The sequence below is a fragment of the Cyprinodon tularosa genome, unplaced genomic scaffold, assembly GCF_016077235.1.
Source record: "Cyprinodon tularosa strain WSP-4 unplaced genomic scaffold, ASM1607723v1 ctg5, whole genome shotgun sequence".
In the NCBI taxonomy this organism is placed as follows: Eukaryota; Metazoa; Chordata; class Actinopteri; order Cyprinodontiformes; family Cyprinodontidae; genus Cyprinodon; species Cyprinodon tularosa.
The window spans coordinates 3,345,244-3,368,191 of record NW_024039229.1 but is presented as its reverse complement, the minus strand read 5'-3'; the positions used below and the strand labels follow the sequence as shown (position 1 = coordinate 3,368,191).

General features: G+C 39.2%; 1 protein-coding gene across 4 annotated transcripts in view; it reads right to left on the bottom strand.

Annotated features, from left to right (window-relative positions):
• The window catches only part of pvrl2l (PVR cell adhesion molecule related 2 like), a 603,137-nt gene that overhangs the window by 244,481 nt on the left and 335,708 nt on the right, over nucleotides 1–22,948 (bottom strand). The window contains exon 7 of one of the 4 annotated variants that reach the window (XM_038302855.1): nucleotides 7,849–9,520. The exons of the other annotated variants lie outside the window; for them this stretch is intronic. Coding sequence (XP_038158783.1) covers nucleotides 8,904–9,520 — 617 coding nt within the window. The 3' untranslated portion in view covers nucleotides 7,849–8,903. Of the gene's footprint in view, nucleotides 1–7,848; nucleotides 9,521–22,948 lie in introns of those variants that run through there. 4 annotated transcript variants of the gene reach the window in all.

The window sequence follows — 22,948 nt, the reverse complement described above, 5'->3', positions numbered from 1 at the left end:
CTCTTTAGATCTCAATGTCCACAAATCATGACAGAAAGAATATTTTAGTACAAAGATTGATGTGTAAAAAGGAATTGTAGTTTTAATGGCTACTACTGTACAGCGTCAACACACCGCACCAGTCCCTTCTTATCTCACAAGCAGAACCAACTCTGTTTGCATTATAAACATGGCGCAGCTCTGGTGAGAGGGATTAGACAGATATAGAGTGAAATAATAAATCTCACTGACTATGCCCAGGCTTCCCACATGTTGCTCTTCATTGTTTACTTTCCTGATTTTTGTCACACTGGTGACATAATCGATATTAACCCAGCGTCGTGGTGTCACCAGACACGCAGCAGCGGGGGGAAGAGGCCACACACTGCCAGCAAGGGGTTAGACACTGCTTTTTTTTGCCAGTGGGTAGGGAGCAAAATGTCGATTAATAGCGGATCGACCCATGTTTGAAAAACCTGGGTTAACGCGCTATTGTCAGTTGGAAATAGCCTTTATTGTCAGTGCTTCAGGTGTGGCCTAACTCAAGAAGGAGAGTAAGAGTTGCAGCTGAAGCCGGTGTCAGAAGGCTGAAGCTACTGGAACAGCTTTTTCTATTTGTTTCTCTTTCCTACTTATCTTCCCATAATTCTGCAGTCTTTTAAATGGTCAGATTCTGAAGAAATTACATTTAAAGTAGCAGTTTTCTGTATTCTTTATTATAAATGATCATTTAAATAATAATAATAAGGCCATTTCTTTCTGTTAAAAGGGAGTTTTTCCTCTCCACTGTCGCTACAAGCATGCTTAGTGTGAAGGATTGTATTTGAATCAATGCAATCAACTGGTTTTGCTTTGATAGAAAACTTTGTATCAATTTGACTGTATGATCTGGTTGAACTGTAAAGTGCCTTAAGATGACTTGTGTTGTGAATTTGGCGCTATATAAATAAACTGAATTGAATTGAATATACAGTAATACAGAGAAGGGAAGACACTAAACACTGATTATTAGAGAAACACATTTCGAACTAAATAATAAAACAAATAAATTATTTGATGATTATCTAATTATCTCAATGTCAGGAGAATAAAAATGCCTCCAGAATAAACTGCATGATCCAAATCTAGATGTTATGACTAATATTAAGCAAACTCTGCATTGGGTTAGACAGTAGAGTAGGCAGTCACGGTTTGCACGTCTGAGAACCTAACTCAGGTTGTTGTGACAAAGATAGGGTACAGTCTTTGTGTCGAGCTTGCAGAACCAGAAATAGGTCCCAGTGGCAGGTCTGTTGAAGGAGCTCGACAGAGCAAATGAGAGCAGGTGCAGCCCTCTGCTCTGATAATACGCTGAGGAGGAGAGCTGAGGCCGTTTGGTATTTAGAAACTGATAACGCAGAGCTGCATAATTAATGACCAGTTTTTCCACAGAGGGTCGTCTTAAAATGCTTGTCTTTTATTGGTTTGTGCTGAAACAAAAAGTTATGACTGAGGAGTTTTCTCGCTGAGGATGCATCCATATTACAAGACTCTGCGACTAATTAGGTACCAAACCTGTGATCACTATTTAAAATTACAGCTCCTTTAGAAACCCCCAGAGAAAGAATATACTGAGATACTCGAAATGCTAAATATGTGGAGATGCAACGCCGAAAAAGCCAGGGGGTTAATTTTTACTGACAGCGCAATAAATATATATATATATATATAAAGAAGATAGATGTATATGTAATGAGGATCATTTTAAATCTTGGAGCATGCATGCACCCTATTGAGCACTAAATAAAAACCATACATCCATTTTTTTTAGGGAAACAAACACAGTATGTGTGCTGTGTAAGTAGTTACACGATAGCTGTCTGAGATATTTTATCAGAAGTGGAAACTTGTTCAGACAAATGCCGACTGTATGCACAGTCTCCACTGAAATATTTAGTAAGAAAGCAGATACAGCCGTCTCATTTACAGACAACAGATTGCACAATATGTCCGACATCAATCAACAACGAGGGAACTGCTCGGCGTCGGCGGTAGAAGAGCTGAACCAGCTTTTCTTTATACCAGTATAAAAAAAAAAATCAATATAAAATCCAAACATTTCATTTCTTGATTTAATGGCAAAACCGTAAGTTTCAACTCAACAGTAGTTACAGTTTATGTTGAGCAATGACATTTATATTGTTGAAACTATTTTTCCTTTTTTTTATTTTACAGTACATTGGATCATGAAAAGGAGGAGATCAAAACATTCATTTAAAATTCTCTTTCAGATGCTTTTCTTTGATCCTCTATGTTGAAACTGATAAATAAGTGGAATACATACAGAGTTTCTGGTGGGCTTTATAACGTCATTAAAAGTCTTACATTAAAATATTACATGTAGGCCTTACAAAAGTCTTAAATACATCTAGTAGTTCTGAGGTGGCCCTCTAAATGAATTTATTTCTGCCTATCAGAAGCTAAATAGCCCCTTCCTAAGGATTTTCTCGTCCCTGAGAACCAATTTATGATTTTTTATTGTTTGCTTAGGGATTCAGGATGAATTTCATGCCCTGCATCATGTAGGGGTGTATATTAAACATGGTTTAAAAAAATGAGGATTCTTTTTTCTGTTGTTTAATTGCTTGTAATGTTGTGGTTTATTTTGGTTGTTACTTCAGGCATTTAGCCTGATCCTCAAACCTTAGTGGAAAGACAAGAAGCTATTTCCCCCCAACATTAAGTCAGGAAGGGTGTGTCAATGGATCTAGAGAAAAATCCAAATTAAAACCACAAAGCAATAACATAATAATAACAATAGACACAATCCTGGTGGCCGTAAGTGAAGCTGTGAACAAGGAGGGTGGAAATGACGTCTATTTTTATCACATATGTAATCCAGGTGTGTATCAATATTTAAAGCCTATTACAGTTTATAACAACGACTTTCGTAATTAATTAAGCAAAGCAAGCTTTTTTCAACCTAAATGTAAGCAAACAATGTTATGACAAAAAAAAGAAGACATTTTTGTTACAAGGTCAGACTACCAATCAATATCTCACACTGATAACTGTTGTGCTGCTTATCCCATCTGCATCAGGCTTTTCTTCATCTTTTAAATTTCCCAAGACTCCATTTTGGTTTCGTAAATAGAATTAACTGTATTTCATCCTCTATATACTTTGACTAATGTGTCTTGCAATTCCATTTCCCCACTGACAAGATTTAGTGTCAGGGTTCTGGCCTCTGTTTGGGTTTATTCTTAGTTTCATTGTATTTGTAGTAGTTTTGCTGTCAGTGTTTAGTTCTTGAGTTACTCTCTGTTGCCCCCTTGTGATTGTACCCTTTCCCTGTGGCTCCCTTCTAGTTAGTTCCACTCACACCTGCTCCCAATCTGCTGATTAGCCTGTCTTGGTTCAGTCTCCCCATATATACACCACCTCTGCAGTCACTCAATGCTGGCTTGTTGTTTTGTTGTTCCATTGACTCTGATGTAAGCTTATTTTTCTAAGTATTTTGAATTTTTGTAATTTCTGCCTCAGTTGCCTATTAAATCTGCAAGACTAACATCTGCCTTCTGATCTCTGCATTTGGGTCCTCAAACCTCCACCCAACCATGACATTTAGACTTTTATTATACCTTTTTTTTCTTTCCATACCTGCTGTTCTTTTCTATACAAAATCCTGGTGACGTTTTATAGTAGGTTTCAGGGGCTACTTGACATCAGGATAAATAAGGATCGCTGATTGGTCAGTTGCTGACAAGCCTCTATGATTGATTCTCTGGGGGCATCACATAATTTACGACTGAGGCCTCCGAACAATGTTTACATTACTTACTGCTGTGCCACCAACGTAAAAAGGCTGATGAAGGGATAAGGGTTTAGAAATATTTTTTAACAATAGAAAATATTACTGTGTAAGACTATGAAGTGAAGTTACATACTTGAAAAAGTAATCGAAAGTAATATTCAGTGTGCTTAAAGGTAATGATTTTTTTACTTTTTGTTCTTTAGTTTGCTCTTTTCTTATTATTTGTGTACGTCTTAGGCATAGTTATAGAAGTAAAATTCCCTTTAAACAATCAGTTCTCTCCCTTAACAAGATTTTCTCTTAAAACCCAGTGGAGCTGCAGAGATACGTCAGTACAGTATGTAGCCTGTGTTTACTTCCTGGTTCCTGGTCATATCAGAATTCCTAGGAAGCCAGGAAGAGAAGCAAAACACAAACAGCCTGAACAAAAACTAAAAAACCTCAGCATCCTTTAAAAGGATTTGAATAACAAAATACGGCTGTCCAAACGTCATCTCACTCGTCATCTTGAATTTAGCTGTGCTACGTCCTCATTTTGACTTGGCAACCTGAACAATTCCAATTTTAAACTCCAGGAGTTATTACTACTAAATGCTCCTTTAAGTTTCTATAAAGATGATCTTACAAACTCTTGAGGTAATTAAACTTACAGAAACCATGTATGCAATGAATGCAATGTATTGCTGACTGGAAAACAACATCTAAAGTTAAAGTTTTTGCAGAGAAGCTTAATTGCTCAGCCATTCAATCCTTGGGCACTTGTAGTAAAAGATAATGAAATTAAACAAAATAAAATGAACTGAACGTGTTAAAACAATTCAGTTTTAATGGCAGATTTGATGGATAAACCATTAAGGACCTTATGGGCTTTCTCTGTTTTTCCCTCCTGATAACTACTTCCTTTGAGAGTATTTGATTCTGGGTTGTAACTGCTGTTTTTTATTAGTATAACTATTTTCTTCCTGACTGTGTACATTTATTTTGTTGTGAAACATTTGTTTTCTTTTTCTTAATCACAGTTTTCTTGGGGCTGTGTCCTTCGGCGTTCGTCCGACTGGCTTTTGTCCTTGTTATGAAAGTTCTCCTTGACGACTCTTCCGACGTCACCAGATGGAAAAGATTCACATTAATGTTAATTAAAATGTTTTCTCTAATGAAACATGTTTGTCTCAATAAGGCAGAAGTGTTTCACTATCAGTGTTTTTATTTACTCTTTATCTCTGGGGTCTTCAATCTGGATTTACTGCATTTTATTTCTCACATATATTTCTGTGCTTTATTCAATGCTGCATTCCACTTCACCAGAGAAATAATAAAGTCGGTAGAAAACATTTCCAATAAACACAGAGATAATAAGTCTGATATGCAGCTCAGCTCAACTAATCAGAGTAGAACTCTGTAAAAAAAAAAACATATATAATGTCCACTTTTGTCATCAATTAGGGAAAATTATCTTTTAATTTCAATTTTGAAAAGTACAAGGAAAATACTGAGGCTGTTTCTTAGATCTAAACTAACTGCATTTTCAAGGACTATAATTTTTAGCAAAGTTTAATATTGACCTTAAATAATACCTATAATACCAGAGAATATGGTCAAAAACTACTTCAAAATTAAAGGTTTATTTGAACTGATTTCTGTAACCACGGTTAATGAAAACATCAGCAAAAGATCCCACAGAAATGATAACATACACTCACTGTCCACTTTATTAGGTCCGTTATTGCAATTCAGAGCAGACTTTGAATAAGCTCTCAGTTTTTACTATTTCAGCTCCTGCAGGTTTGGTGCCTGCAAATGGGGACACTTCCTCTTTCACTGTATTAAAGATCCTTCATTGGACAGATCTTTCTGTGGAGGCCATGACTGAACAATATACTCGGTTTCTTTTTTCTTTGTTTTGAGATAATCCGAACTTTGTGGAAAGGTGCATAACTCTGCTAGAAGTGTCATCTGAGCTCATAAAGGTAAGGATAATGTTGATAACAGTAACCAAATAGACTGAGGGGTTTTTAACAAGAGTGACCTAGAATAGGCCAAGAACATGCCCACACCATTAGATCACCACCACAGTGATACAAGGAGACCGGATCCATGCTTTCGCTCTGCCTTTAGCACATTCTTACCCACACATCTGGAAGTAGCAGCTGAAAACAAGTCTTTTAGAACCTGGGAGAAATTTTTCCAACCTTTGATTGAGCTATTCCAGTAAACCTGTTTAAAGGTATACTATGCAACCGGTGTTGATTTTCCAGCGAGGCTCCCCCCAGAGGGCGAAAGTAAAAGTGCACTGTCGTAAATATGCTCAGCTGTTCTCCTGGTTTCTCCGTCAAGCCATGCGCGGTTGTTTTGAGCTTAGCAGACAGGCGAACGCAACGAATCACCATGTCTACTGCGGTAAAGTGACTATTTTGTTCCAATTTTCGAGTTTGAAAATTCTCACTGGTTCCGCCATGATAACTGCACAAATATCGCCACTTCGCTAGCAACGAGCATGCCTTTCACTGGGGGCGTGTAGCAGTTCTCGCCATAAAGCAAGACCGACTCTCGCGATGCACGAGACTTCTGAGCCTGTGGGTGCGGGCCGATAGCCTGACGTAGTCCGACTCAATTCTAGTCAGAATATGAGTCTGATGCTGCTCCATAGAGCTGTGATTATGGGGCGTGTTTCGAACGAACCAGGAAAAATAATGCCTCTGCACTCAATTGGATAGACCTACAACCAATAAGAGCAACGGAGTGAGTGACGTATGTTAAGCGAGGCATAGTTGTTGTCCACAAAAATCAAAGCGTGCAGTTTCACGCCTAGAATAAGAAGATGAGCCTTGATCGCGTTTCTCTGTTCCTCTTTTAAAATTAATTTGCTGTCGATATCTTCTAGAACAGACCTAATAGCAGAATCTACTCACCCAAACTCTCCAGCGGCAGCCATTATTGTTGTCACCCAAGCGCGCTTTGGTCACGTGGTTGATTACGTTACTCTTGATCATCTGTCCATCATCGTATAAAGCCCGCCCTGACAATTTGATTGGATCGCCTGACAGTGGGCGATAATACTTGCGCTACTATGGAGCAGAGCCAGACCGAACTTCCCCGAACTCAAACTTTGTGGGCGGGACTAAGTTCGGACTGGCACCCAGGCTAGCGGGCCGAGGGCTCCTGCAATTGCAAGTACGGTATTTCCCCTACAGACCACCAGGGCGGCCGAGAAAACCTCTGTTCGACCTGAAATGACTCATTTAATCATCCAAAACCATATGGAACACATTAACTGAAAAATGTTGCATAGTATGCCTTTAAATGAGGGCTTAAGCATGCTTTTCTCAGCTGACGGGAGTTACCCTGGTGTGATCTAGTGCTCAAAGTTTAACACGTTGTGTCCTTCATAGTTTGGTTCTTATAACTATTTGTCCAGATTGCTGCTGCCATTCTATCTCTGTCTTTTTCTTCTCTGACATCTAAAAGAAATTTTGACCCACAAAATTGCCACTGACTGGACACCATTCTCTGTAAAGCACATTGAAGGTTCAGTGGAAATAATCCCAGTGGATTAGTGGCTTTTAAAACTCAGACCAACCCGTCTGACACCAACAGCAAAGTCATCTTCAAAGTAATACAATAATATATAATGATAAAGTGGCCAGTGAGTCTCTTCAACAAATATTCTGATCTTAACTCTCATAATAGTCATGTTTAATTGAGGCTAATTGCTGCATCTACATGGTATGCACTGGAATTTCTAGGGTATATTTTAGTTTTGACCAATTCTAACCATTTCAAATATGCCAACAAACATTTTTAAGACTGAAACATTTTCAGTTTTTATTCCATTTAATGTTCTCATTTTAAAAACGCATCTTGAATATAGAATATTTAATAAACTGGAGTGTCTAAAATATAAAAAAAAAACATGTAAAAGTGATAAAAGGACATGCAATAACCCCAAACCATTTCACCTCATATTTGAAACCATGAATAGAAGAAATGGCACTGTTTATGCCATAAAACATCAGAGTTCCTGTTTAAGAAAGGAAAGCAGTGGGGAAAAGTAAAGAAGGTGAGACAATAGAAGGAAGTAGAGTTGGAAACAAAGAAAAGCAACTTTTTTATTCATTTAATGAGTCATTACAGACTCAACATGAAACTTTGTGGAACCCCCCAAGGCTCTTGGTGCATCTTTTTCTTAGCAAGATCAACACCATTACACAATAGCAACAACGACAACATCTACAACAACAACAACAACTGTGCTACAGAGACACACCGCCCAATATACGGATGATGCACATCATTAACACCACAGCCAGCCGCACATTAGCACACACTGGTAAGTCTGTCAAGTGACTCAGCATGGGGGCCCCTTACTTCAGCGGCTCCCGTCGGGAAACCAGGTGGAGTGGCAGGGGGCAAACCCAAAGTAGAGTCAACGCTCTGTTTAAAAAAAAAAAAAAGTCTTTCACTGTTGCCACGACGACAAGTCAAGTCTTTTTGAGCTCCGAAAAACAGGTCCGGGTTTTTGATAAACGAGCTGCCATTTGCAACACATGGGCAACATTCACAGAAGCTGTTTAACAAGTTGACGAACATTTTAATATCAATCTGGGTGATTTTGTGACGTCGACTATGTTTCTAGTTGCGTCTTCTGGTAATGTTTACAGTACAAACACTTTAGTCACTCTGCACATAATCACACAGCAAAGCTGAAGCAAGAAGAACGTAGCAATAAGCAGAGTTGCATCAATGGTTGCTAAGGTTTCGGGTTTGGCAGGATTTTTTTTTTTCTCCTTTTGATATATTTGACTTACACTGAATCAAGTCCCTCGTTGGTACAGTTCAACACGTCACAAACTGAACCACAGCGCACTACTTTTGCTTCACAAGCATCACAACGACTTCTGTTTTTATTGTTCTCTCGGTCCTCTTTAGACATTAATGAACAGCAACTGTGAAGCATAGAGGAAAATACTGATGGCATCTCTGCAGTCAGGTTGAATTATAAGCAGGTAGGTGTAGAGCTAATGGAGGCGGCTTTAATTTTAGATTTGAAGCGGAGGTTGTCTTTAACTCCCCTTCTTCCTCCACCTCACCCTCCTATTCCCAGCCCCCCTCCTTTCTTGTTCTCTCTCCATCCTCAGACGTAAATGGCAGTCCGAGAAATGACAGAGCCATCCCTCTGAGACTCCATGTCATCGTCGAGGTACACATCCATTTCTGCTTCACCGCCATGACCTCTGTGGGCATGATATGCTGGAGGTAGCACGTTTCCACCGCCTCCAAATCGATTGTATCGCTCGTCTTCATCCTCAATGCTGTCATCCAGGTTGAACTTACTCCTTTCGGCTTCATCCATCTCACCGCAAAGGAGGATGTCGTGTGCAGCTGTCCGGTTTCCGGTTGAGGGGTGGAGGTGATGGTGGTAGCTGTTGGGTTTTTCTGTCAGCGTGCCGGTGGCATCGCAGCCCTCCCTATATGTGTAGACGGGCCCGTTGTTGTTTGCCCCGGTTCCGTTCTTGCTGCCATTTCCAGAGCCAGCGAACAGCAGGCGGGCTTTGTTGCCGTAGTCCGAGCCATTGCTGCCTCCATTGCCTGCTGTTACAGAGTCTCCACCGCTTGGAAAGCCCCGCCTTTGTTGCCGGCGGTTGCGGGTCAGAAGGACGACAAAGAGAGTGACGACCAATAGGAGGGCCAGAAGAGAGCCGATAACGGCGCCTGCCACTGTGCCGGCACTGGACGGATCCTCCAAGGCTTCTGCAGAGGGAATGGAGGGGTTGAAATGAGGGAGTGAGTGGAAGAAGAGAAAAGGAAGGAATTGATGGCTGTAGTTCTTCTTCTATTGTGAGTTGTGATAGCACATGTGTTACAATCCTTTTACAAGTGTGCAGTAATGTTCTTCCCAGTGTAATCCCTTGGTAAGGGTGCAGTCATTGCTGGGATCAGGCTGAATGGGTCTCATTTTCTTTTTGCTTTTTTTTTTTGTTAGGGCATTTTGCCCTATATTAATGTATGTCCAACTGTCGGCTCCCCGTTTGTCGCCCTCTCCCCCCTATTTTGGCAGCTGGAGGAGGGGTAAGGCCTTTTCAACTTTTGTGTTGGTGTGAGCCAAGTTTGCCTCTCCACTCAGGTTTCAGCTGAGTATTGAAACAAAAATGAAGTTGGGCTTACAACATCAGCAAGTACAGCTTTGCTTAGAAACTCATTTTTCTCTTAAAAATGGGTAACAGGATTCGGGCCAGCGGAGCGACACAGACAGACAGACAGAAGCAGACCCAGGACAGAGAGGTGAGGGTGTTAATTGAGGAGAATGAAATGAGCTCAGTTTTCATCCTGCTGTATTCCCTTTCCTCCATTTGTACCCACTCCACGTGCCCTTTATCTCCTCTCAGTGTCCAACCCTCTGCCTTTGCAGCCCTCTTCCTCCTCCTGACTGACACTGGTCAGCCAGTCAAACCATTGGGCAGAATGGTCACCAGCTGTTCGCTGGGACCGGGCCCAGACCTCACAGAAAAAAGATAAGGTTCCAGCTGCAGAAAAAAATTCATGCCGAGGAGTTTAAGAGGATTCTCAGAAAATAGGAAGAATGAATAGCGCCATGTTTGGCCAAGCATGCTGGGCTGAAAGCACAAGAAAAAAATATCTCAAACCAAGTCAACAGTCTAAAAGTGTTCCAGTTATAGAAAATGTCAGATCAGGGTAAAACATTTTGGAGATATAGGCTGCAGTTTCCAATGTACAGTTCAAATAAAACAAAATCCAAAAGCTTCAATGATCTGGTTATTTAGTGCCCACCTGTATCTTAACATGCCAATATAGCTCACTCTGCCGGTCAAAGTTCTTCACATCTTTGATGTTGATGGGATATCTTTCTTCCATAGCAAACTTTTGATGACCCCACAGATTTTCTGTCACTCCAAAATGTTGATTTTACTCGTATGAAGTAATTCTTTTATTGATATTTCGTCATCTACATCCTTAATATACATCAGGGGTTGACGCTTAGGATTTTTACCACTTGCCCTTTAGACAAGTGACTTTCACATTTCATTTGCCCAGAAACAATTTTTACTTGCCCAGTATAATGTTTGATAAATATAGTTCCTAATATTCATTTTTGTATATATATCAATGAAACATGTTTGTCTTTTAAATGTTTTTTGTAATTCAGTATTTTTTAAGTTTCCAGGTTCCTGGTGTGTATATGCATGCGTCAGATAATGAACTCAAGCCTACATTACTGTGTTAACATGCTTTTCAATCCTTCCTGCACATTCTTTTCAAACTAAACTTTGCTTTAAACTGTTTTGTGCTTGGAAAAATATAAATTGTAATGTTAAAAATCTAAAAAAAAAACTTGACAGGTTAAAAACTTAAGATAAATCACAAGATAGAAGTCAATATCACAAATGAAAAACTTTTATTTTAGAGTCACGGTATATTTATACAGGATAATACTATTAATATAATGTGACTTTTCTAGAGAATCATTATAGTTATTTTATACAGGGTTTCCACAGTCTGACATCATTTCAGAATTCCCTGACTTTTAATTGACTCAGGATTAGTTTTCCCTGACAAAATAAATTCAGCAACAAGACAATAATAATAACATAAGAGGTCACCAATTTAACATGTTTAGCTGTATAACATTTAAATGCACCTCTCCAATGTCTAAGAGAAAATTTTTTTTTTTTAATTTTTTGATGTATGACCTGCATCACTGTACAGAAGACTGCCATATGATCGCATTTTCTAGCTTGTTTGTCGTTTTGGTAGCTACATCAAAATTATCGCTAGGTTGACAAAAATCACGCCATCTGGCGGAAAATCTCGTGGCTTTTTCAAATCACGCGAGAATGTGTACAAAACAACAAAAATGGCGCCGGCTGGGTCGTTTTCAGCTAATGTCGGTGATTTTGAAGTAATTTTGAGTGATAAATATACTTTTTTGCGATCACTGCACTTGCCCGGCGGGCAAATGCAATGAAATTTGTACTCTCCCGACAATAAAAAGTACTTGCCCCGGGCGATCGGGCGATGGTTAACATCGAGCCCTGTAGATGTATGCAAGAAATACGGTAGAATGTCGTTAGATGTAGAATATAACGTCTCTTAGTGGCTTTGATCCGCTTTCCTCTGGTATGTATACTTAGTTAAGAGAAAAATATATTTTCTTCTACTTTTTCACTGTTTTATTATATTTTGTCTAATTATCATGCACCAAGAGATATCAATGTTTGAGATGCTTTAGCCTTAGCTTTAGGGATGCAAATTAGGTGCAAAAAAAAAAAAGTATAAATTTTGAATACTGAAAACAAGATGGAAACATCTTTCAAACATTTGCAATCTGGTCTGTTTGTTTTTCAGTTGTACAATACAAGATATTTAAAGGTGAAAAGGGTCTGTAAACATTGTCTCCTCTTTATACAACCAACTCCTTCAACAGGGCTAACTTCTCACATCCACTGTGAGTAGAGAATTTCACATAGCTTTCGTTTTCTTTTTGTATGTGAATTACATGCAGACTTTCCTTTGAGAAGCTGTACAATCATGGAAGAGCAGAACAGAAGCAAGGCAGAGCCTCTTTCTGTTTTATGCAAATAACACCATGGTTCCACTAGCCCTCCTGGAAAACACAGCCATGCATGCCAATCAAGCAATCTGAGGTTCACTGGAATGAGTGCTGTGAGGGTGTACGTGCAAGGGCAGCAACATTACATGAATGACAGTGTTTTCCTTCGGATACATCACATTGGACATTGGATAATGGTCTCTATGGAGCTGTGAAGCATGGTTACGCTAACAAAACCAGCAGGGGGATGTCACGACAACTGAGCTTGGTTTGAGAGCCTTGTGATTCATGTAAATCGTTCATTCTGACGGCGCTGGGGGAAAAAACGTATGAAAGAAGAGAGGCGCTGAGCAGAGGGACAGTGGAGGAAGTCTGAGTAGGTTTCTGGTGTAGGAACAGAGAGTAAAGTTGAAAGGAGAGGGCTTGCTTTGTTTTAGAGAACCTTTTCTCTTGGCTCAGAGGGGAGGGCTACACCGGGATGACACAAACAGGCTGTGCGAGTAAAACGAGGCTCGGGGGAAAGGATATGAGGGCTAAATCAGGGGACAGTGTTGGTTTAATACCCAACTGAAGTGACAGAAGGCATTAAGGATGATGAATCCAACTTTCCCTGTCCTACTTTCCTCTTTTTTCAAACTTACAGATTGGCATAGAAACACAACATGTGGAGCAAAGTGTTATTTAGATTTATTGTGCCATTTATATTTTAGGCATTAGTGGCATTTATCAAGCAGCTGAGAGACAGAGAGACAGCTGAATAATTGCCTTTGTGAAAAGGCCTTTGGTGGCTGTCATCCTCCTGTTAATCAAGTGCTTAAAAGTCTATTATTCTGTATGGGCTATACAGGCGATGCACCTAAAAAAGGCCATTAGAGCTGGCATGTTCGTTTTTCAATAGATCAGGTCATTGACTGCAACAGTGCGAGTTTCTGTCCAGTTTCAGAGTAAAACCTAATGACTGCTGATATTTCAACTGAAATTATTAATAAAGCCACTCTGCCTTCTTCATGTAGGAGAAACCAATTTTCCAATAAATGAAATAGAAAAAAATATTTTAAAACATTTTACCTATTTATTGTTAGTTTTAAATGTTTGGACTTTATAATAAATGTAGATGAATTGTAAATAGCTTGAAAATTGTGCAATTATTCCTCCAAAACATGGACACAATTGAACAGATACTCAATCTTAGACTTATTAAACATTTATGCCATATATAAAAAAAAAAGCCATCTTCAACGTCTCTGGAATAAAAAAAAAACCACTATTTGGAATATATATTTAATTTATTACTTTCCATTGCATGTGTTTTTGTTAGAAAAGCTAGTGCCCCTTAGGGCGCTCACGCCTCTGAACTTTTTTCCAGTTCTTTTCCCTTTTCCCCCAGAGTGATCACCCTTTAAATAACACTGTATATGATCCCTTTTAATAGAAAAGTAACAAACAAGCCTTAGACTTTAAAACCTTTGAGTTTTCTAATAATACTGCCACCTGTGGAGAAAACTCAGAACTGCAGGACTCTTCTGCTTGTTCTCATAGCTCACGTCGTACTTCATCGGACCAGGGTCCTATCCAGACAAAGCAGTAACCAAACTGACTATATTTGAAACAAACTCCCAGAATGCATCAGTCTGAAGTCTCGGACATGATACCGCTAAACATGACCAACATAACAGTTGACAAACTGGTGTGTCTGCATGTCATGGTTTTGGTCAAGTTTTATTTTGAGTTTTCATTGGTCTTATTTTGATTCTTGTGTTCTTGGTATGTTTGATTGTATTTGAGTTCTTAGATATTTTGCCCTCTTGTGTCAGTCTCCTTTTCCCTAGCTCCCTTCTAGGCTCCTCTGTTCACACCTGCTCCCAATCTGCTAATTAGCCTGGTCTTTGTTTCTCTCTCCCATATATTCTCCTGCTGTTCAGTCACTCTTTGCTGGTTTGTCGTCATTACTTTGTCCCCTTCTGGTTGTGAGTATTCTTGGTTTTGAGGATTTTTGTGGATTTATGTTTTGGATTTTTTGCTTTTGTTGAACTTTTGGTTAATTAAACTTTTAAGTAGTCACCACTGGTTTTGTGTCTGCATTTGGGTCCTGTCAAACCTCCACCCTCCCTTTGACAGTACAAACCAGCCAACAATGGACCAAGCAGACTTTAATTTCTGCTTGAGAATCTTGGCTCAGAGGTTGTTGAATTAATTGTCCATAATATACTTTAAACGTGTTGCTCCTGTTTTTATTTACCTCCTCTTTATTCAGTATTTACATCCTGCTTCTTTCCCTCATTATCCATTTAATTTCTTGACTTGGGTGGAAGCAATAGTGCACCACCCGTTGGCATGGAATGACCATTACAGCATTGAATAAAGCTCATACTGTATTGCCACAGAAGTTTTTATCTTAAGTCAAGCTTTTCTCTGCAGATATCTTATTTGGTTTTGTTTGGATGTACAGTAGACCTGCAGACACAGGTATTCCCGAGTCAATTAGCCTTTGGGTCAACTCTCTTGCTTTTCCAGACCTAGAAGACTGAATGATGCCTACTGCAAGAGGAAACTACAAACTCCTAAACTGGCATCTTTTCAGTTTATTTCTATTCTTCTCCACCTAATGTCAATGCGCATTTGGCCAAAGGTCGTAACCCTGCTTGCCTACCAATCTGTGAATCTGTGTAAAAAGATGTGACTGCTATGATTTAGGCTTGATATATCAAACTTGTAGTGCAAATGTGCTCTGAACAGTTATGGCAAGAAAACTGCTTTTAAAATGTATCATTTGATTTAAAATAGAGGAACGGTTGCAATGTTTTGGCACTTTTCCAGCTCCATTCCTTTGATTTTAAGGAAAAAAGTTATTCATTGGTCATTTATAAAAATTAATACCATAAAGTGTGATTTTCATAATTTGTTATCATCAATCAAAACCACATAGATGATTCAAACGCTTTGGATACTGCGTTTGATGATGTTTGCAGGGTTTATGAGTAAATTTCCCGACACCATTTATTACAATCTAAGACACTAATGGATCCTAGTTTAGCAATGACAGTAAAATGCCAGATTTACGATCAAAGTTTAATGTCAAGTCCTTGTCAACCAATGCAGCGAGACACTTTAGTAAACACTCTTCAGCAGGAATACTCCCACCCCCCAAAAAAACTCAAAAGGAGAGGAGCCTATCATAAGCAAGAAAATAGGCCATGCTTGTCATCCTCATTCCTCGTCAACAGAGGCAGACTTGCTGCATTAGGAAGCACAGTGATAAATGTCATAGAAAGAGGCAGGAGGGCTTAGATCAGTCTCTGTATTAATGTCAGGAACATGGAGGAGATTAAATGGGGGGGAGAACGAGATACCCATGAAAACTACCATTTCTACTTAACTACACGCACTGTGGTAGGGATCATCTAAATCAGATGATTTGAGATGTGAGGATGCAAAGTGGAAGATTGAGGGCAGAGAGAGAAGGATAAACAGACACAGAAAGGCAGGAAAAGTAAAATAAACTAAAATAAGTAGAATCTGGCTCTTCTCTGCAACAGTAAATACTGAGTCCTATTAAACGTAGCTTTATTAAGCACCAGACTCCAAAGCACTGCACCAGGAACACTATGATGGAAGGAGCTCATCTTAAAGAGGGTCGATTCTAACAGAATATCTGACTTTCCTGCCCTACAGTTAGATGCAAACCAGATGCAGGAGACTTTCTAAATTACCGTAAAGTTTACAGATGTCATTCAGAATACAGCCATGATAAAACAATCAAATATTAAACATAAAACTACAACATTTTGAAAGAGTAGCCATTTAAGCAAAACAAGGTTTGAAAAATCAACAGGGAAAAATCTTAAGTCTTCGGAAACAATTTCCTTTGGTCAGGCCAAAGTTGGTGTTTTGAACAGAGCATCATGTTGGAAAAATTGTCCCACCATATCAGCAAATCTCTCCCTTGCCAACAGTAAAGCACGGCAGCAGAGGGATGATGACATGGGCCGGTGTAGATACCAGATTTGCTCGGGTCCTGCGCATTCAGTGACATTGCTCCATATGATTGGCTGAACATTGCCACAAGACATAAAACACTGTGGTTGCCCTGAATACAATAATAACATAATGCAGCGTCCTTATGTCGAGTCGGGAGCATTTGTGGTGTTAGCGTGTCTAATGACTGATGAGATTTTACCTGATATATACAAAAAATGAAAAATATATGTTTATGGTGAGCGAAGTAACTGCAAGTCCATGATATAAAGGGGAGAGCTGTGTAGCGCTGTGGTTAGCTGTTCTCAGTAGCTAAAAGGTTTGCCTCTTTTAGCGCGGTCAGTTAGCCATATTAAGCTACACTACTTTTAACTTCTCCACAACAGCCGCTCGTTTTCTACAAGTAATAACTGTTGTTTTCTTTGTCTAAAATATTTATGAAAGTCATTTTTTAAGATGTTCTATTTGTCCTCCCCGTCCTCAGATCTTAAAAAGCATAAGAAGAAGCACTGACACTTTTTGTGTCAGCTTGCTAAATGGGAGAACTCATTCTTAGAACTCAGTACTTGACTGCAAGACTGAGAATGATTGTTTTCAACTTTCGCCTGCTTTAGATCGCCAATGAAATGTAAAATAATAGCAAATATAGTTAATATATTGAGACTCCAGAAGAGATCTGATTCTTAAGAAACGGGTGCAATAGAGTGCGTCTGAGAGCCGTTTCCATATTATGACGTCATAAGAAGGGGGAGGGGCCCAAGCAGATCTGACCATCCGAGCAGATCTGGTACCTATCTGGAGCTTTTCAAACCCTAGGAGAATGACAGTTTGAGTCATCCATGAATTCCTCTAACAAAGTATTATAGTGAAATTTGTGAAGCCATCTTTCAAACAACTCAAGCTTGGTTAAGTCGGGTTTTTCAACAGGCCAAAAAAATCCCCAACTCAACAGAATGGTTGGGAAAGATGGAATACATGTGCAGCAATGGCCAAAGTCTGGACCTAAACCTGACTGAATCATAGAGTAAGGACCAAAGGATGGCAGACTTTCTTGAAATCCCAGTTTCCAGGCAGATGTGAGAAGTCAGGGATTGCTGCTTTAAAGTTGTTCTGCAAGCTTATTAACTTTTTTCCCCCCATGATTGCATTCACTGCTTTCTGCTTGAACTCAGAAAAGTAACAAGAGTCGTGTTGGGAGAGGTGTCATGTTCACAGAGGGGGTTAGATCTATGCCTGATTTACTTTCAAAGTAAAAATTTCGTTCCTCATAACTGGTAAAACAAAGAAATGATTCAAGAGACATACAGCGTGAAAGCAAGAACTTGAAATGTTTGGTACGGGTTAACACTCCTAATGTACCTGTCTAATTCTGATTAGCATTTATTCAAAGATGACAAAGCGAACCAACTGAGCCATTTTCAAATGGCATGCTGGGTTATTTTTCTAAATCAGACAGCCACAGCGACATAATGCCCATTAAAGGTGTTTATGGGATAGAAACGTAGAGCCGACTCAGTTGGAACTATGGAATAAAAGCTCTTTAAGTAGAGTCAAAGGGCCAAGTTTCTTTAGATAAATACAGACATTGTCCTCTGGAGCAATTTTACATCATTACCAATAACAACTGGGTTCAGAATTATTTACCCCCCTCCTATTAGCAACACTTTGACTTTTTTAAGTTTTCTATCATTAGAGCTCAAAATTCACATGTAGTAGAAGTATAAATCCAAACTAAAAAACATTTGCACAAATGCATTATAGAGTAAATGATATGAGGAAAGAAGATGAGATATTCCTAAAGGGATAGAAACTGGGAATATCATAATCCCAGTGAGGTAAACTTTATTCACAGGTAGAGGGAAACCTGTCATTTGCTAAATGTTGTTATAACTAACTGCTATAACTGACCTGAAATCTATCTCATTTGGTCAGAACACAAAATTCATTTTCTTTATTTTTTTATTACGAGTTTTAACCTGGAACAAGCTGTGTTTATACAGTTTAAATTAGGGGTGGAACGGTTCACAAAATCCACGGTTCGGTTCGGTTCACGGTTTCGTGGTCACGGTTTTCGGTTCGGTATATGTTGATTGTTACACCAAAATCCCATAAAAATTAATGAAATTAATGAAAAAAATCACAAAAAACTAATGAATTGAAATTATTTTTAATGATCCGCGGAAACCCTGGATCATTTCCGCATGTTTTGCTGCTTTGAATTTAATCATCTGGTGCATGCCCTCTACGATCTCCGAGGAACTCAGAGCGGAGCTCTGTGCAGGCGTTCTGGAGCGCATCGGGATAGCATATCATGTTGGTCGTGTTGCTGTTAGCATAAACAAAACGTGTTGCATAATGCTTGCACACTGTTGCACTTCTATCTACAACTTTCTTTCCACTGTCATCGTAGGTCACTCTAAATGCAAAGTGGTCCCATACAGCCGCACATTAACCGAACGCAACACACGCGAACTGAACCGCGACAGTCGAACCAAACGGTTCGGGCGGTTTTTATAAACCGTTCCATCCCTAGTTTACATTAAGTTATTACACTTTGGGTCTGATCTTTAAAGATTCAAAACAAAGGGGAGCTAAATTGCATGTGCATTTTGTTCTAGGTGTTTTTAATTAACAAAATCAATAAACAGGCATGTTGCGAGTGATTTACAAAAATCATAACGCTGACCAATAAGACGATTTGATACCAACCATTAAAGGAGCAGATTCTGTGTTCAGGGTAGCCGGAAATGAAAGATGAGGCTATAAGCCATGATGTAGGAGGTAATAATGACTAAAGTTATTTCATAAAAACAATTATATGGCTAAACAACATTAACAGAGCATTTCACAAACGTAACCTATCTCTAATGGCTACAAAAAAGTAAAAAATAAATTAATGTTTAGAATGGACTAAAGGTGACTATGACTAAATATAATATAAAACAGGAGAACTTTGTTTAAATTTCTTTATGCACAGCTATGTTTTATTAAATCAAGGATGAAAGAAAATTCTTGTTGCTACGACTGAGAGATGTGTACCTTAAACGTTTACGTCTTAGTCTCAGATTTGAGGAATTGCTTTGCTTGTGGTAAATGGGTCATTAGAATGGGTCATTAGAATGCGATCTGCATATTGATGAAGCCACACGCCTAAAAGAAATTTGAATTGTAAACTCAAAGCATTTGCAAACAATTTTAAGATGGGCAAACCTTCTCAAGATCATTCCAAAAAAGTAAAAAAAAAAAAAAAAAAAACAATCCACTGCACTTTGTCTCCAAGTTTGAAGACGTTTCGCTTCCCATCCAGGAAGCTTTTTCAATTCAAAATATCAGAAATAATGATGAGTTGGAGGCTTTATAGAGTGGAGATAAAACAAAGCCTTGTTTTTGCATAGAAAACATGCAAATTGAACCGGAAGAATGGACCTTAGGACTGGGGGTCGTTTGGCTTCTTTGTTACCCTGCAATACCCGATACCTGTCTAAGTCTCTGAAAAACGGGTCGTTATGGGGAATTGTTGGCCTTGCTGAACAGGCTAAACACTGTTGAACAGAGTTTAGTGTCCGATCTCACTGTCTTATGCATGTGAACAGTGTGATCGGATACTAAACTCTGGGCTGCTCAGTCTGCTTCAACTTTCTTTTTTTTGACCCCAGCATGATTTCTCATTGCATTTTTGTCTGGGGATTAAAAAACAAAAAGACAACTTCCAAGTGCTAAGATATCACATCATGAGAACATCTCTGCTCTCTTCATTTTCCGACTGCACGCCGACAACCTCTTGGCCTTTGTTTAAGGAGGCAGAGAAACCCTTCTGAAAAGAAAAATTCATACCTTAGGGAACACAAAAACCCCACCAAGTATCAACTTCGCTCCAAACAGTCATTCAAATAGTTTTCTTTCCCCCGTTGAATCGACTGTTACACATCTAACCCAAAAAAGTTCTTCATAAGCAGAAATGCAGAGAAGTCTTAAACATACAGCAGAAAGACTGTTTTAATTTTTCACATTTCCAACAGATGCACGACCTGCTTTACACACACATGTGATCAGACAGTGAGCTCTTAAAAGCCCCTATTAGCATGAAGACAGCAGAAGCCTCAGAGTACATCTGTATCACACCTCTGACCCAGACAGAGTAATTGTACATCACATACTCTGCTTAATTACCCCTGATGACACAGACAACCTTGCACACATCCAGACACACAGAGTCTATTAAATTACCCTCCGATGATCACTGATCTTTACACACACTTCATTTACCCCACAACTGAAAGTCAACAGATACACACACACACCCACGTTTGGAAGCTGTGGTGTTTCCATGACAATCTCAATTATTCCCCCATGCAACCCCACCATGCCACAGCAAGAGAGGAAATTTCCCATCTGAATCATCCTCAGTTCCTGCTCTTCATCAAGGATTCTGGCCACAGCTTTTCATCCACTAGTTCCTCCCTTTTCATCAGCGAGGAAGCAATCAGAGGGTGGTGGGGAGCGACAGAAAGACGGGGGAGAGAGAAATTAAACTGTAAACCACACAAGGAGGAGACTGTGATGGGAGGAGGGAGACAGAAGGAAGGGGGGGAAAGTCAAAATGACTTTTTAAGCATCTTGTTTCGGGCATTTTTCTTGGCCCATTGAGCCTCCCCGTGCTCTCTCCTTGGAGTCTCCGGATTTTTAAATGGATGCTTTCTGACACGGAGCAAGCAGATGGGATGAGAACTAAAAGGCAGAAAAAGATGGAAAAGAGAAAGAAAGGAGAAATAGTGTGAAGGCAGGAGACACAAACACCCGGACAGGCGATGAAAAAATATATTACAGCAAATTGATTAAAAACAAGGTTGAAGCAGGAGTTAAAAGTGAAGCCAAGGTATGAGTCTGCACACACATGGAAACACATTACATCTAATTAGGTTTCTCCATTTTACTGCCTCCTGCAGGGGTTCTGAACTTCAGGAGGTTATGCAAGTACCTCTCCACTTTCCTCTCCAAGCTCTGTGCTTAGTTAGCACCCAGCTTCTGCTCACGCAGGCTCTCATACAAACACTCAATAACTGACTCATTTAAACACAAAAACAGACAACCTTTCCTCACAACTCATGGCTCCACTTGCCTCAATAAACCCCTTTTTGCCTGAAGTGTGCATGAACAAAAAAAAAGCCGCAACCAACTAGACACTTTATATTTGTTGCAAACATTTGATTCCAAGTGGCACAAAAAGCAGCTGAACTCAGTTAAAAAAAAGCTTCTGACTGCATGTCTTCATGCTGCTTTTCCTTTTCCTCTAACATGGAAGAAAACATGCATCAGACTCAGGTACGGCAGCACAGGAATGTAAAGCTTATGAGGGAATAAACTCCAGCCAGCAGGTTTACAGAGCTCAGATTAACAGTGCGGTTGTAAAATACAGTCATAAAATCACACAGCAAGGCAACAAAACGGAGCCAAGAGGACTGGGCATTGATTTTCAGCCCGTGAACAGCGACTAATTCTTGTCTGATTGTTTGAGCTTATAATGCACACTGCAAGCCTAGATTAAACAGAGGAAACCGATACTTTCCATCCAGAATCCAGAATGTGTTTGTTTCTTGAGGCATAAAATGTTTTATATAGCCAAACGTTTCGGCGTAATAAAGATCTACCTAATATGTTTTCTATTTCATGCCCATTTGATGTCGTTTCAGTACCTAACACATTGTAATATACAGAGAAAGCAAAGATGTGGACAAACCTGTTTTTTCCAATGGAAGCTTCTCTTTGCATAAATGTGGAACATTTGGTTTTTGAAGTCGTTAGGCTGCTTAAAATCCCTTTTCAGACAACTTGATGATGTTGTTCAACATTTCAATCTAGCATAATATTATAAAATATCTCTGAAATTGTGGTGATGGACCTAAAAATAAACAGTGTACTACAATCTTTGAATGCTGTAATATTATGTTTGAGGTTGAATACATCCAAGACATCATGCAGAAAGATTCATGCAAATGAGCATCATTAAATTCAAAATTGTTTTCATTTAGTTTGCTGAAAGCTTTTTAAATGGCGGATATCCTGGGAGGCCAAATGTTCTGAATATTTAACAAACTTTCTGCAAGCAACTAGAGTAATAGTGACAGTTTCATTGTGAAAGCAAAAGTCAAACTTTAAGATTAAGTTACTTTTATTTTTCTATTATTTCTCTTAGTCTTATGCCAATATTTCCTGAGCATTTTGAACATAGTCCAGTTCAACCTATGGTTAGGTGAACTAAAAAAACCTTTGCAGTAGGCCAAATGCTAACATTTTACCACAGGTTAGAGCCACTAATGTTTCTGCTTGAGGACATGCACTTAGATCATCCACTTCTTTCTCCATTCAGAAACTTTCCTTTGGGGTTTCCGTTTCAACATTTTATTGGAAAGCATTGCCAAAATAAAGGCACAGACCCCTTCCATTTATGTTTTCCAAATGGACCCCCCCTCCCCCATAAAAAATTAGGACCACCAACATTTAGAAAATGAAACAGTTGTTTTTCTTCTGTCTAATAAGCTTGAACCAGTAGTAACACCTCAGCCTGGCTTTAATTAATGTTTATGTGTGCCAGATCTTAACCCAAGTGCCATTCCTGAGATGTTAGAGGAGCTACT